Source organism: Aulostomus chinensis, chromosome 11 (assembly GCF_037954235.1).
Source record: "Aulostomus chinensis isolate RoL2024-O1b breed Wild chromosome 11, RoL_Achi_v1.0, whole genome shotgun sequence".
Taxonomy (NCBI): domain Eukaryota; kingdom Metazoa; phylum Chordata; class Actinopteri; order Syngnathiformes; family Aulostomidae; genus Aulostomus; species Aulostomus chinensis.
In genome coordinates this window covers 10,467,513-10,482,948 of record NC_141330.1, presented here as the reverse complement: position 1 = coordinate 10,482,948, position 15,436 = coordinate 10,467,513, and the positions used below count along the sequence as shown (strand labels likewise).

The window sequence follows — 15,436 nt, the reverse complement described above, 5'->3', positions numbered from 1 at the left end:
ACACTGTACAAAGACTGTAGATGTGTGTCATACTGAAAGAAAGGGGTGGCAAAATATCCTCAACTGGTATTGACTTGAAATCAATACCACTGCATCTCTAATGAGCTTCCAGACATTTACCCAACATCTCTCTATCCAGAGCTTTGATAGCAAATGTGAAAGAACACAAAAGTCATTATGCCATGATTATTCCATGGCATTAATATGAAGTCAAACATTCATCGTTGCGCCTTCGTAAATGACCCTGTCCTCCGTCCTCTCACCCAGTGGACAGAATTGTGGGTCTGGACCAGGTGTCTACAGGAGAGAACAGCGGGCCGGTCACATTTGGAGCAGCAGGCCTGAAGACAAAGAAGGGAATGTTCAGGACAGTTGGTCAGCTCTATAAAGAGTCCCTTGCCAAACTGATGGCCACACTGAGGAACACTAATCCCAACTTCCTCCGCTGCATCATCCCCAACCATGAGAAGAGGGTGAGACACAGGGGACTCAATGAGGGAGAATCAGAGAAGAAACCTGAATCAAACTGGGATGAATAATGTCTTCACCCTCTCATTTTCCCTCTTCTCCCACAGGCTGGTAAGCTGTCACCCCACCTGGTTTTGGACCAACTGAGATGTAATGGAGTTCTTGAGGGGATCCGTATCTGCAGACAAGGCTTCCCTAACAGAATCCCATTCCAGGAATTTAGACAAAGGTGTGTTAGGTTGTATTTTTAAATCACAGAGGAGAGGGGACAACAGACTCAACAACCTTCCACAACCATCTGTCCCCTTCTTTCACAATGCAGGCTTTCTCAAACACTCTTTGTGGCACCTGCCATTTACCCGTCTTACACATCCCCAATCTTGCGTCGTGCTCACAATCGGCTAACAATATGTTTGTTTTCCAGATATGAGATCCTGACTCCTAACGCTATTCCTCGTACCTTCATGGACGGCAAACAGGCATCAGAACTCATGGTGGGTCCCTTTTCAAAAGCTGGGAGGATAAAGTATGAGTCTGACATTAAGGGTTTGCTGTTTTCTTGCTCAGATCAAGGCACTGGAACTCGATCACAACCTGTTCAGGGTGGGTCAGAGCAAAGTTTTCTTCAGGGCCGGAGTCCTGGCTCACCTGGAAGAAGAGAGAGACTTAAAGATCACAGACACCATCATACGCTTCCAGAGCGCTGCCAGAGGCTTCCTCGCACGCAAGTAAGAGAATCACCAAAGAGTGAATATTAGCAGAGGGACGGGTGTGAGAGGGAATGTTGTCTTGTTCATCTTGATGCTTATTTCTAAGTTTGTTGACATCCTTTTTTTTTTTTTTTCCTGTTAATGATTCTCTGTAAGATGCTTCCTGCTGTGTTGGAGGCAGTTTAGTGTTTCAGTCTTAAAGGCAGGTTGATATTCAGTATTTTGTCAAGTTTTATCAGTGACTTGGGAACTGAGAGATTACAGGTATTTGGAAGCTAATAATATACTGTAAATAATGCAGCAAAAAGCAAGGTATTTTAAAAGTTTTATTAGCTTTTTCTTCAAATAAAGATAAGAATAAAATCAAAGCACAACCTAAAAATACACAGTACAGGGACAACAATCAATACACACAGACATGAAATTACATACTGGATAAAGAGTGTGTTAATCTGGGAAAGTGCTCAGCTCAAAAGAACGGTCTTTTACTAGGTTTTAGAAATACATGGTGAACAGGCAAGTCTTAAGATTCACAAACTTTTCCATAGTTACAATGAAAAAATGCTGAATAGCCTCTCATCAGACGTAGAGGATGGTCAAGGGCCAAAAGGAAGATTTCCACCCGGTGAGCAGAGCAGTCTGGTAAGACTGTACAGTAGATAGTCTGAAATGCACTTCGGAACCAGATCAGCTCGTGCTTTGTAAGTCTAACAATTAGAACGAAGTCTTCCAGCCTGTTTATAATGAATGTGTCTGACAAGGATGCTGCTGTGATGTCATTAATGTGACCGTATCCAAAGAGTGAAATCAGCTGTTCCTGTTTCATTAAACTCTAAAAACTGTTTTGAACAATGAGTCAGTGTTGGAGCGCTACAGTATTTCTTCCCTGTGACAGATGTTTGGAAACACAGCTCAGCACTCAGCATAGTAATCAGTGAGCTGCAGAAGGTGGTCAATCATTCTAAATATACAGTCATTTTGTTCGTCAGTCCAAATGAGATGACTACATTTTACTAAATCCTCTAATTTGTCATCTGTCATGGTAGTTGAAGTATATTGGTTGATGTATTGTTGTGCCCTTATTCCCGATCAGAGCCTTCACAAAGAAGCAGCAGCAGCTGAGCGCTCTGAGGGTGATGCAGAGAAACTGTGCTGCTTACCTCAAACTCAGAAACTGGCAGTGGTGGCGGCTTTTCACCAAGGTATGTGACGTCACACAAAACGACGAGGGAAGGGAGATAAAATCAACTGTATTCATGAAATTATAGAACAGCTGATGCGGAAATGAGGACTCAAACATGGATGTCTGCATTGTGCCTACCAGGTGAAGCCGTTACTGCAGGTGACGCGGCAGGATGAGGAGATCCAGGTCAGGGAGGCTGAGTTGCAGAAGGCCAAGGACAAACTCACACGAGTGGAGCAGGACTTCACTGACCTAGACAAGAAACATGCTCAGGTGAACAAACTTGTCGCTGCAATCCATCTGCTCAGGCTGTCTTTAAACCAGTCACTGACTCATCCCTCCTCCTCTAACTCTGTCACATTCTAGTTGATGGAGGAGAAGGCAGTGCTAGCTGACCAGCTGCAGGCGGAGGCAGAACTGTTTGCAGAGGCGGAGGAGATGAGGGCCCGTTTGGCCAATCGCAAACAGGAGCTGGAGGAGGTGCTGGGTGAGCTTGAGAGTCGATTAGAGGAGGAGGAAGAGAGGGGTGTCCAAATGACCAATGAGAAAAAGAAGATGCAACAGAACATACAGGTTAGGACACATAACGCCCCTCACTGGCACTTGTTTTTTTTTGTTATCATAAATGTAGAACAACCTGTGACATCAAAATCTGACACAGAGCGTCAGTCCGCTCCAGTCCTGACATGTTACTTAAAAAATGGTCCCCTCTGTCCTTGCCAGGATCTGGAGGAGCAGTTAGAGGAGGAGGAAAGTGCAAGACAGCGCCTCCTGCTGGAGAAGGTTACTTTAGAGACCAAAGTTAAAAGTCTGGAAAATGACCTTCTGAGTGCTGTGGAGCAAAGAGATCGATTCAGCAAGGTGGTTATTACTCTATAAATTCCTTAAGAATACAAAATTTGGAGTTTTTTCGCAATTTTTAAAACTATTTCCATTTCATTTGAGCAGGAGAAGAAGCTAATGGAGGAGCGTCTGAATGAGTTGACTGACCAGCTCACCGAGGAAGAGGAGAAAAGCAAAAGTCTGAACAAGCTCAAGAACAAACAGGAAGCTGTCATGGCTGACCTAGAGGGTAAAAGTCCTAATTGTATCCCTGCCAGGACAGAAAGCGTAAATCCTCCTTCCACTGTTAGCTGGTGGTCATGCAACACGAATAATCACATAATTTAGCAATAAGAATTCCATCATGATTTAAAATTGAGACTTGTTAATGTATTCTGGTTTGGTGGGTCATGTGCCATCACATTTCCAGACATTGAAGCTCAGGCTGGAGGTTTCATTACTGTATGTAATAATTTTTTTAAGCTGAGTGAATATTTTTCTTATAAGATCATTATAATAATCATGGCTGGGATTTTTAGTCGTACTTGTACAGCCTCAGCTCGTTGTGTTTTCTAAAATCCCTACTTTAGTATAGAAAGTAACTTTTCAAGCAGACATTTACAGTTGTTGATTAGTGTGTTTAAAACTCAAATGCTGCTGTCATAATCTATTGTTTCAACACTGAAGAGCGCCTGAAACGTGAGGAGCAGGGTCGTTTGGAGCAGGAGAAGTGGAAGAGGAGGATGGAGAATGAGGCAGCGGAGGCCCAAGAGCAGCTTTCAGATCTAGGCATGATTTCCTCTGATCTGAGGGGCAGTCTGTCTCAGAAAGAAAAAGAAATTACCACTCTTCAGGGCAGGTGAGACACAATAAAACACATGAAAACAGAAACAAAAATAAAGATTTTCAAAGATCTTTTTCCACATACTTTTTTTTTCATCTGTGTCTGAGGAAAGGTTGGAGGAAGAGGGAGCACGGCGTGCAGAAGCTCAGAGGTCACTGAGGGAGGCCATGTCTCAGGTGTCTGAACTGAAGGAGGAAGTGGAGAATGAACGAGGGATGAGAGAACGGGCAGAGAAACAGAGGCGAGACCTGGGGGAGGAGCTGGAGGCTCTGAGAACTGAGCTGGAGGACACTCTGGACACCACTGCTGCCCAACAGGAGCTACGGTATGTGAGAAATATCAGCACTTTAGTCTTTGAAATTCAAACGTTGACATTTTGGTCATCACATTTTGGGATTATGTTTCTGTTATACCATCAGATCATGACCTCCTTCCTCTCCCTTCTGTGTAGGTCTCGTAGGGAGGCAGAGTTGAGTGATCTCCAGCGGTGTGTTGAAGAGGAAACTCGCCGCCATGAGGCCCAGCTTTCAGAACTCAGAGTCAAACACAGTGCAGCCATTGACAATCTTCAGGAACAGCTGGACAACAGCAAGAGAGTAGGAAGAAAATACACATTACTCATTAAAACAAGCATTTATCCTCACTCATCATATCTTGTTCATGTTCTCCTTCAGGCGCGTCAGTCCTTGGAGAAGGCAAAGGCTACGCTGGAGGAAGAGAGGCAGAGTTTGACCTCAGAGCTCAAGAGCCTCCAAGCCAGCCGCATGGAGACTGACAGAGGTCGCAAGAGAGCTGAGGGACAGCTACAGGAGTTGGGGGCCCGCCTGGCTCAGGCTGACCGAGAGAGAGAAGAGAGGGAGGAGAGAGCACACAAACTACAGGTGCAGGGTTATGATTTGACTGACTGACTTCTTCTGTTTTACATTCTGTAAAAATCACAATAACAGATTTTAGTGGTATAGTTAAGAGATACCACCATTTTTTCTGATGCATGCTCCTTTTTATTCTACTCTGTCTCTTTCAGTGTGAGATTGAATCTCTCTCCAGCAATTTTTCCTCCTCTGAGTCCAAATCCCTGCGTCTCTCTAAAGAGGTCAACAGTCTGGAGAGCCAGCTGCATGATGCACAGGTAACAAACACACACTCACACAGACACCAGGATTACCTCAGGTATGGCTTCGACCTTCGGCTTCCGGCTAGAGCAGAAACTTCAGGCACTTTTTCCTTTGGATGACCTTCTTACCTTTTCATCTGTCTCAGGAATCGCTGCAGGAGGAGACACGTCAGAAGTTGGCACTGGGCTCCAGGGTGCGAGCACTGGAGGAAGAGAGGAATGGATTGATGGAGAGACTAGAGGAGGAAGAGGAGAGAGCCAAGGAATTGACCCGGCAGATCCAGACTCATACCCAGCAGGTACACTAGAGGCCCACAAAAAAAATGTTTAACACTTGCTTGTCTCATTTTGATAAATGCTCTAATTAACTGAATTGATCCTGCACTGTTTCTCTCTCTAGAGTCACAGAGAAGAGCATCAAAATATTCAAAGCAGACCAAAAATTTAAAATTGATCATTACATTACTCATTACAACACTGCTTTCCTCAAACTCTACAGCTGTCTGAATTGCGCAAGCAGTCTGAGGAGGTGAACACTGCAGTGGAAACCGGTGAAGAAATGCGCAGGAAACTCCAGAGAGAGCTGGACAGCACCATCCAGAGAGAGCGACAGAAGGAGGAGGAGAAAGATAGAGTGGAGAGGCAGAGGGAGAGACTGAGGGAGGAGATAGAGGACATGACACTTGCCCTGCAGAGAGAGAGACAGAACTGCACAGCCCTGGAGAAGAGGCAGAAGAAATTTGACCAGGTCAGGTCACTGGTGAAGAAAGACCTTCATGCTTGTTCACCCTCACAGGCTGCAAACACCGGGTAAATGTTTGAAATATCTTTCCCTGAACTTGTCTATTTCCCCTTCAGTGTCTGGCAGAGGAGAAGGCGGTCAGTGCCCGCCTGGCAGAGGAGCGGGACAGGGCAGAAGCAGATAGCAGAGAGAAGGAGACACGACATTTAGCATTGTCCCGAGCCCTGCAGGTAAATCATTCAGAGCAGACAAAACAGACAATTTTCATGTCTTTCTATTGCCATAACAGATTAATGTTGATTTTGATGGTTAAACTTGATCTGTCTTTTTGTATGTAGGAGGCCCAGGACCAGAAGGAGGAGCTTGAGAGGGCCAACAAGCAGCTCCGTCTGGAAATGGAGCAGCTAGTAAACCAGCAGGACGATGTCGGCAAGAACGTAAGACTGCTGCTGGGGAACCTTTTGCTTTTTCTATGTCTCAGTGAGTCATCCCATTTTGTCCATCTCAGGTACATGAGCTGGAGCGGACCCGGAGGGCTCTCGAAGCAGAAGCAGGAAACCTACGTATTCAGACTCAGGAACTCGAGGAGGAGCTTGCGGAGGCGGAGAACTCAAGGCTGAGGCTGGAGGTCACACTGCAGGCTCTAAAGGCTCAGTTCGAGAGGGAGATCAGCACCAATGAGGAGAAGGGAGAAGAGAAGAGGAGGGCCCTCAGCAAACAGGTAGAGCTGGCAAGCACTGAAAAGATGTTTGGAGACCTCTGACAAACATTTTATTTCTCATACCTCAGGTGAGGGAGCTGGAGATCCAGTTGGAGGAGGAGAGGAGTCAGCGCTCTCAGGCTGTGTCATCCAAGAAGCAGCTAGAAGCAGAGCTCCAGGAAGCTGAAGCCCAGTTGGAGACATCCAGCCGTAGTAAAGAGGAGGCGGTGAAACAACTACGAAGGATCCAGGTACAACTTAAATCCAGGATTAAAAGCATTTATTTTTCTATGCTTGTCAATGTGTTGTATTCAGTATCTTTATTCATATTTATCACAGGGTCAAATGAAGGAAGTCTTCCGGGAGCTAGATGAGACAAAGTTATCTCGTGACGAGGTGATCACACAGGCGAAAGACAACGATAAGAAAATTCAAACCCTGGAGGCAGAAGTCCTTCAACTCACTGAGGTAGGTTTTGAACTTGGATCGAACAAATTTTTAGATATAATCCCCTTCAAGTATTTATTAGCTTTGGAAAGACTTTTTAACTGTTATCTGTGTTGTGTTCTGCATGTGTAGGAGCTGTCTGTGTCCGAGAGGCAGAGGAGACAGGCTCAGCAGGAGAGAGACGAGATGGCCGACGAGATGGTCAATAGCAGCTCTGGAAAGTTAGTCTCTCTCTACTACTGATAGGCTGTGTTAATCTGTGTTTCTTTGGTGTGTTTTGATGCTGAATGTTTTTTTCAGGTCAGTGTTATGTGAAGAGAAACGGAGGTTAGAAGCACGAGTCAGTCAGCTGGAGGAGGAGCTGGAGGAGGAGCAGACTAACTCCGAGCTCTTGGCAGAGAGACAAAGAAAGACAGCTCTACAGGTGCAGCAGCTGTAACTGTAACATGCAAAACCACAACCAGTTGTCATTTACTTACGTATATACTTTATGTAACATCATCACCCTCATCTCTGCTCTGCAGGTGGAGACGCTGACTGTGCAACTGCAGGGAGAAAGGACTCTAGCCCAGAAGGCAGAGGCAGCTCGGGAGCAGCTGGAGCGGCAGAACAAAGATTTCAAGACCCGGCTGGAGGAGATGGAGGGAGCCGTGAGGGGCAAACACAGGCTTAGTGTCGCTGCACTGGAGGCCAAGATAGAATCCATGGAGGAGCAGCTGGAACAGGAGAGACAGTGAGAGAAACTTTAACACATAATCATTTCTAGGCCAGGGCCAGTAAAGAAAAACGACAACAGCGACAACAAATGCACTTGAATCGTTCTCATGGGTTTGACTACACCCATTTTTTAACTCAGCCCAATTGAATGTCATCAACACATCTGAGAATTTTCAGGATTTAAAATGAAATTGGAACAGTGGCATTAAGGGGCTGTGTTCATCTAAGGTTTGTTATTTGACAGCACCCACTGGGAGCTTGGAGAAGCAGCATATTTAGAGCTGAAATGTTTTGGTTGCAATGATGCACAATATCCATGTGAGTAAAAATGTCAGCTTAAGGAAGAGTGTTTCCTCCTTCCTCTTAATGCACTGGGAGAGAGGACGGACCTCCTGGTTTATGTGGACATCCTGACCGGTACTATTGTTCTGCACTACTACATGTAGGAGGGTCGTTGCCCCTCCTCCTTCTTTATGTAAAAAATGACAAGGACTGCGTTTTACCCAGAACAGTCACATGCTATAGCAGCTGGCAATGATGTACTCACCACATGTCTAGAAATGTGATACTTTTCATGGAGCTTTTAACAGGAACTAACTCTGTCAAACATAATGACAAACTGTCTTGGATTGCTTGGTGCAACAGGTTACTAATAATGCTTGTTCTCAGGGAACGAGCCATGGCCAACAAACTGGTGCGGAAGACGGAGAAGAAACTGAAGGAGGTGATGATGCAGGCAGAGGACGAGAGGAGACATGCAGACCAGTACAGAGAGCAGGTAACAAAGATGAGATACCAGAGAAAGGTGGAGAGAGAGAGAGAGAATATTAATGTAATGGTGGTCAGCTCAGCTCTCTTCTAATTGTGCTCCCGACCACAAAGAGAGTGTTGAAAAATCACAGTGATTTCTGGCTCGGCCCCACCTAATCCTAATCCTGCTTGACATCTGTGTGTTTATTGGGAAGGTAGAGCATATTCCACTCTGAAAATTAAATCTCTCAGCCATAGTAGGGACACTGACTCCCCTCCCAAAACATCATCAGTGATAATCTGCCAGGTTTAATCTTACTCCTGATCCTTAGCAGTCCTCCTGCTTCTTCAATAATCTGCCTTTTGATATATTCTTGTTCTTCCCTTCCCTCTTCCATCCATCTCTCTCTGTCTGACATCTGCAATATGCTCCATCCCACTCCTCTCACCTGACTGCCCCCCCCCCTTCCAGCTGGATAAGTCCATGGTGCGACTGAAGCAGCTGAAGAGACAACTGGAGGAGGTGGAGGAGGAGAACTCACGCTCCAATGCTCAGAAGAGGAAGCTGCAGAGAGAACTGGAAGAGCTCAACGACAGCAGCCATAGCATGACACGGGAGATCACCTCGCTTCGCAGCCAGCTCAGGTACGTGTGTGTGTGTGTGTGTGTGTGTGTGTGTGTGTGTGTGTGTGTGTGTGTGTGTGTGTGTGTGTGTGTGTGTGTGTGTGTGTGTGTGTGTGTGTGTGTGTGTGGAGTGACAGAATGGATGATCATCATTTATTGTTTTCTTTGTTTTTAACATTCTATTAACTTGATATGATTTGTTTTGCTTTGCTCTTTTGTCGCATCCATTTATGTCCATCTAACACTGTCCATCTGTCTGCGTCACACCAACATTCAGCGTCCCTGAATGGAGACCAGAGAAGTAGGTCATTGTGAGTGTTTTTGTTCATGTCTGTGTGTGGAAGGGTGTGGGTCTTTAGTAGTATACATTTGACATGATGTGGACATTATTGCACTCTGTGCAGTTCATCTGTTGTTATGTAACCCCAGTGATTTAATATAATCTGTTTTTCTTAAATCTTCCCTGTGGATGGTTATTAATCCACTGGCATTCTGTTCTTCTACTAAACTGCGTACGTTCATTTTGTTGAGTTAATGCCTTAAACGAGTACTACAAAAAAGTCAAAGATGTGTTCTCTTTGCTCCTCAGTTTTAATTTTTCCAAACAAACATGATTATGTATTTTTTGTGTTTTAGTCTTGCTGTTCAGCATTTGAGTCATGTTTCCCATCTTCTAACTAATTATTATGCTAATTTTTTATGTTCACATTTACTTCTCAGGCTCTTGAGTGAATAAGAAATCAAACAACCAAATCAACAAAACCCAACTTTTTTTTTTGTATTGAGATGATTAATAGTAATTAGTAGTCAATCCTTCTTCTTTTTTTTACCCCATCATTTATCATTTTCATTTATCAAGCAACAAAGCTGCTCCAGCTCCTCTACTGTGAGGAATTCCTGAAATTAAGAAACGTATTTGAAATGCTTAATATGAAAAAAAAAATCCATGTGGGAATAAATTGGACTGAATTTGGAACAAGATTTTCTTAACTTGCTTATACACAGTTAATTGATCATTTGAAAAAAAAAATGACACTAAAACTAAACGTCAGCAAAGTTTTAATCCATTGAATGGATTAAAAGTCAGCAGCCTGCGGGTCATAACTCTCTTACTTTCGTGTGCAGGCGTGCTCCGTTACCCTTGGCAATGCGAGGACGTAGAGCACTGGTGGACGACCTCTCATTGGAGAATTCGGACTCAGAGGAGCCCCCCGCCTCTCCGACCCCCTCTTCTGGTCTGCCAGGCACACCGACTCCTTCATCAGACCACAGCCTGGACCCTCCACCGCCGTATAGCGTCAACAACACAGAGTGACACACAAATACTCAACACACGATGCCCACACATACACTAACAAACACACACACACACACACACACACACACACACGCATGGGCCTCTCCCATCCTCGACTTCTCAGGGGTGAAGAAGTGACACACAAACACAGAACATAAGAGAACGCTAGTTTATACAGATAAAAAAGGTCACATAGGAGCTCAAATATCATCACTTAGTGCTCTGTAATATGTCTCCTTGTCTTTTTCTGAACAAGTGCGGAAAAAAAAGATTTTACAAAGAAGCAACTACAACCGATTTGTATTTAGCAACAAACTCTGACATGAAACACCAGAATGACTTGAAATTTCTACATTGCCTCTCTAAATTTCATCTCTCAGCTATCTTAGGAGAATTACTCTTCACTCATTGATCTGCTTTCATGCTAGCTGAGAACCACCCCAGTGGTGGTGTCTTTTACATGAGGAGGTATTTGAAAAGCAAGCCATGTTGAACCCTTGTGACGAGGAGGATTGAACGTATACACAATCTAACTTCACGAAGGCCTGCTGGAGGATGAAAATACTTCTAAAAGGTGTGAAGACAATCTAACTACGTCGAACAACAGAATTAGAAAATCTTTCTGTGTGCTAGTGTAATTTATGACATTTTTATATGTCAGTTACATTGTAAAAACAACAAAGGATAATTTGGAAGGAAATCTGTTGAAGAAAAAGACTGCTGCAGGACAGAATATAAACAGGACTGCACATAAGAAAATGGCAATTATTATTCGTCAAATTTTCTTTGGAGATGGTTAACATTAATGTGAAAATGAATGTTTAAGTCCCCTAATGAATTGATCCCAATGGTAATGACACAAACATTGTCTGCAGACAGCAGAGCCCGCATGCAGTCACAGGCTGTATTAGATAATTTTCTATAGATTAGTATGTTGTTAAATAATGCAGTAGTTAGTATTAGATAGTTTCTTTAACTAAAGTCTAAACATATTTGCTTCATAAATTTGAATTTGTATTATTTATATCAATCTAAATATGAACTTGTGTTATTGATTGATTGTTTTGCTGTACAACTCAGTCTCAAAACATTTTTGTCTCATTGTTTCTGATACTGCTGTCATAGGCTGAACGACATTCATGATCAGTACATATTTGAGTTATACAGGTGGGTCAGCGAGGGAGGCTGGTGCAACTGGTCTAACTGCTGAAGGTTATTAGAATAAATTTATGGATATTCTATCACAGCCGAACACCCTCTGGAGATCATAGTCGTCTTTTTATCCAAAGCAGAGCAAATTGTGGCAATGAATGTTTTGTTTTCTTGTTGTAGACTGATAAAAACACCAAGTTTCATCTTTGTCAAGCATCTTGTACATTGTAATTCTGATTTTTACTGAACTGAACTGTGTAAATTATTGATGGAACCAAGCATTTGTGTCCAACCAAATGGAAGGCGTACGGATGAGAAAAAGGGACTTATTTGTAGTCAATTTAGAGTAGTAATAGAGTAGCGTAGATGACGGGGAGTAGAGCACTGGTGCACTGTCATCCAGTGAATCTGGAGGTTCCTGTGTAGACGACTATAGACTGAGCATGAGACTTAAGTGTTTTCAGAAACTAGTTGTATTAGATATAAAATGACAGAAGGCACGGAGGAATGATTTTTTTAAGGCAACTGGAACATAAATTAGATCTTCTTCTTTTTTTTACACCAACCATCAAAACTCCAAATGGCATACGTACATGTTAAGGTCAATCAACCAAGCAGGCAGTTTGATGATCTTGCTGTGGTACAAACCTGGTTTTAAAGACATTCTTCTTTAGCAGTCTCCCTTTTTACCTGCATTTAAGTTCAACAGATGTAGGTCCCTCTTTGTTGTTGTTCATAAACATGAACAATTGTCACCACATAACTGTGGCACACTAACTAAATGAATTGTTGAGAAATTTTGAGAAACATGCTTTTTGTCTGAGTTTGAGACTGAGTATGAAGCTAATCGAAGCAACCATTAGCTTAGCTATGGCTGGAAATTAGAGAAACGACTTGCTCCATCTTAAAGTCTTAATTAAAAATAAAAATGTTATATGTGTTAAATCTGTACAAAAATGTAGCAGATTAAGCTAACATGCTACAGCATGTTAAATAGTGAATTTTCAAGGTACTGAGATGGATTTTTGGGGGGTCAGGCCTGCTGCTCACAACCATTTCCAGCCATGCTAAGCTAACCAGCTGCTGTCACTAGCCCTGTAATCACTCAGGAGTTTGGAAACAACCTTCTGATGTTGCTCTGCAAGAAAGTTAACAAGTGTATTTCCCAAAATACTAAACTAGTCATTCATTTTATTGAGAAATAATGGCAGAGGTGTTAAGTCTTTAGATTGGAACTAAAGACCATTGTTCTGAATGTTTTCTTTTTATTCTGGATATAAACAGTATGACATATATATACACTGTATGGCAATGGATTAAGGATCCTGTGAGTGTTTACCGCTGATTATGCACTGGACCGGTACAGTACTTTCTGGAAATCAGGGTCATCATTACTGCCCCCTCTTTTTCCTTCAGTTTTGAGTGAACAGCTAGATACTGAAGCAGCAAGCAACAGCGTGTGCAGTGATAGGCCTAAAGTCCCATGTGTATCCATCTTTTCAGGCGTGCTGAGCTTTCTTTTCCATGCCAGGTTCACCGAGATTCACAGGTGAAGCAAGATCAAACATTTGACTACTGACGACATATATTTAATGCCCTGTGAAAGGGTTTCGTTCTGTATGTATTTTATTTTAGCAATATGCAACTTTTTTTTTTTAAGATATTGTGTAAAAGCTGCACTTTACACACAACCAGCCAGACATCGTCCGCACATTGTGTCTGCTTTGTTATCATTTATGTCAGAGAGGCTGACGTCGCGTGTCACGACACAGTTGGTCACTCTGAACGTAAATGTTGTAATCTCAAACTGTCATATCAACGTCTAAACGTGGTGACTTTGCTCATGCCTTGATAGACCAAAACCTAAGGACACGTGGATTGAACTGTTGAGCTGTAGCAGGAGACGAGGCTGGCGCTTCTCTAAGGTGTTATTATTTTTCTCTGCGTGCTTGTTCATGGCTACTGTGGAACTTGAAACTTTTTTGGAAATGTGTTTTGTTGTTTTAGCCTTTTTTTGTTAATGATGCTGTAATTATATAAAAAAAACAACAACATCTGACTGGGGTTCACTTTAATATATGTCGTTGGTTTTGAATTTGGTGCATCTGTGTGTTTCTTTGTGACTCCTCTCCACGCTCTCGTACACATCCCCTTTGCCTGACTGAAACCATTATAACAAATGTGTTTTCAATCCATTTTAAATGTGTTCTAAAACTGACCTCTTGTGACGCTATCACCCAGGACACATTAGAATGCTAGGTCTGAACAGTGCCAAAACCCAACCTAACTTAATCCTAACCTAAACCTCACTCCAGTCTTGACTGTTGAACAAGGTTGTAACGCTTCAGGCATTCCAAAAAGTGTTGTCACTGGTGTGACCTCATCCTCAACCTTATTCCTCTAAAGATAGAAAACCAAGGTGGAAAGAGTCCTGAAATATTCTACTCAAGTAAAATTTCATCAGAATAATAATACTTTTACTTAAGTACAAATCAAATTTGTTCAAGTAAAACTTTTAAAATAAACTAAAAATTCTCTCCTGTGTAATGCAAATATGTTAGACATGGGGATATACATCTCAGAATAGTTGTTTTTATGTAAAGGAAAATCTTTATAGATTAAAGAGCAATAAGAAAATAAAATGTCGAATGACCCCCCCCCCCCCCCACACGCACACACACACACACACATCCATTTTATGTGTTGTATTTGTGCATTTTCCCTTCACAGACCACCCACCCATCTGTAGGAGAGTTTGTGGTTTCGTACCTTAGCATCCTCAACATTCAGGTACCAGCAGTTAATAGGAACTTGAGTGTTGACTGTCTCCATTTTTCAAAAGTTTCATCAGGCAGTTCTGCATGATTGAGCCTATCAGTCATTGCTTGTAAAGCTGCCGAATAAATCAGTGTTTATAAAGGAGTGCCGCCTGGCCTTAATCCAAGCCTCTTCCAGCTCCAACATCAAATTCAATGGCTGCCCTTCCTGAGGACAGACAGTGGCGGGTGTTTGTGTCACACAGTCAGATTTGTCTAAATGACACAAGGTTGTGGTGGGACAATGATAGTGAAAGGTTGTTTTTGTTTTGTTTGTGTTTTTAACATCTAAAGCCACCTCCAACTCCATTTGTTTCTTGATCAAATTCCCTCTTGAAGCAGCGAAGGAGCAGTACCAAAATTCCATCCATCCATCCATCCAATTTCTTCTGCTTATCCGGTTAAGGGTCACAGGGGGGCTGGAGCCTATCCCAGCAGCTTTCGGGCAAGAGACAGGGTTCACCCTGGATAGGTCGCCAATCCATTGGAGGGCCAACACATAGAGACAGACAACCATTCACACTCACAGTCACACCTACGGTCAATTTAGAGTATCAATCAGCCTCGTCCCCTCTTGATGTCTTTGGACTGTGGGAGGAAGCCGGAGTACCAGAGAGAACCCACACAGGAACAGGGAGAACACGGAGACTCACACAGAAAGATCCCGTGCCCGAGCCGGGACTCAAACCTGGAACCTTCTTGCTGTGAGGCGACAGTGCTGACCACTGCACCACCGTGTTGCGTGCCAAAATTCATCAACCTCTTGTCCAACCTGGACCTTGTTTTGGAAGCCTCAGGGCAGGTGATAATGTAATCAATGAGCATTGGCTACCATCAAATTACAGCCACTAGAAGTACATGTTTTCACACTGACATTCTCAGATTGTTAGAAAACAAGAACACACACACACACACACAAAAGACAAAAACCATACCAAGACAAAAAAGCTCACATCTGCATTATCATTGCATTTATTAATATTTAATTATATTATCAATATTTGACACAACATTCCAGGTGCCCTGGCTGAGACATATGTACATCTTACA

At 43.0% G+C, this 15,436-nt stretch overlaps 1 protein-coding gene across 6 annotated transcripts in view; it reads left to right on the top strand.

Annotated features, from left to right (window-relative positions):
• The window catches only part of myh14 (myosin, heavy chain 14, non-muscle), a 29,948-nt gene extending 16,281 nt beyond the window's left edge, over positions 1 to 13,667 (top strand). For 4 of the 6 annotated variants that reach the window (XM_086218333.1, XM_086218334.1, XM_086218331.1 and 1 more), the window contains 28 exons: positions 268 to 473; positions 576 to 697; positions 893 to 962; positions 1,036 to 1,196; positions 2,272 to 2,380; positions 2,503 to 2,634; positions 2,728 to 2,934; positions 3,085 to 3,222; positions 3,310 to 3,433; positions 3,871 to 4,042; positions 4,140 to 4,352; positions 4,479 to 4,623; positions 4,702 to 4,908; positions 5,052 to 5,156; positions 5,288 to 5,440; positions 5,641 to 5,889; positions 6,000 to 6,113; positions 6,222 to 6,320; positions 6,392 to 6,604; positions 6,673 to 6,834; positions 6,923 to 7,051; positions 7,163 to 7,251; positions 7,331 to 7,454; positions 7,555 to 7,763; positions 8,417 to 8,525; positions 8,970 to 9,142; positions 9,399 to 9,422; positions 10,247 to 13,667. In XM_086218333.1, the coding sequence (XP_086074459.1) occupies positions 268 to 473; positions 576 to 697; positions 893 to 962; positions 1,036 to 1,196; positions 2,272 to 2,380; positions 2,503 to 2,634; positions 2,728 to 2,934; positions 3,085 to 3,222; positions 3,310 to 3,433; positions 3,871 to 4,042; positions 4,140 to 4,352; positions 4,479 to 4,623; positions 4,702 to 4,908; positions 5,052 to 5,156; positions 5,288 to 5,440; positions 5,641 to 5,889; positions 6,000 to 6,113; positions 6,222 to 6,320; positions 6,392 to 6,604; positions 6,673 to 6,834; positions 6,923 to 7,051; positions 7,163 to 7,251; positions 7,331 to 7,454; positions 7,555 to 7,763; positions 8,417 to 8,525; positions 8,970 to 9,142; positions 9,399 to 9,422; positions 10,247 to 10,436 (4,148 nt within the window). In that variant the 3' untranslated portion in view covers positions 10,437 to 13,667. Of the gene's footprint in view, positions 1 to 267; positions 474 to 575; positions 698 to 892; positions 963 to 1,035; positions 1,197 to 2,271; positions 2,381 to 2,502; positions 2,635 to 2,727; positions 2,935 to 3,084; positions 3,223 to 3,309; positions 3,434 to 3,870; positions 4,043 to 4,139; positions 4,353 to 4,478; positions 4,624 to 4,701; positions 4,909 to 5,051; positions 5,157 to 5,287; positions 5,441 to 5,640; positions 5,890 to 5,999; positions 6,114 to 6,221; positions 6,321 to 6,391; positions 6,605 to 6,672; positions 6,835 to 6,922; positions 7,052 to 7,162; positions 7,252 to 7,330; positions 7,455 to 7,554; positions 7,764 to 8,416; positions 8,526 to 8,969; positions 9,143 to 9,398; positions 9,433 to 10,246 lie in introns of all 6 variants that reach the window. The other 2 variants (XM_086218336.1, XM_086218332.1) reach the window with 2 other exon arrangements.
• Positions 13,668 to 15,436: the final 1,769 nt, after the last annotated feature.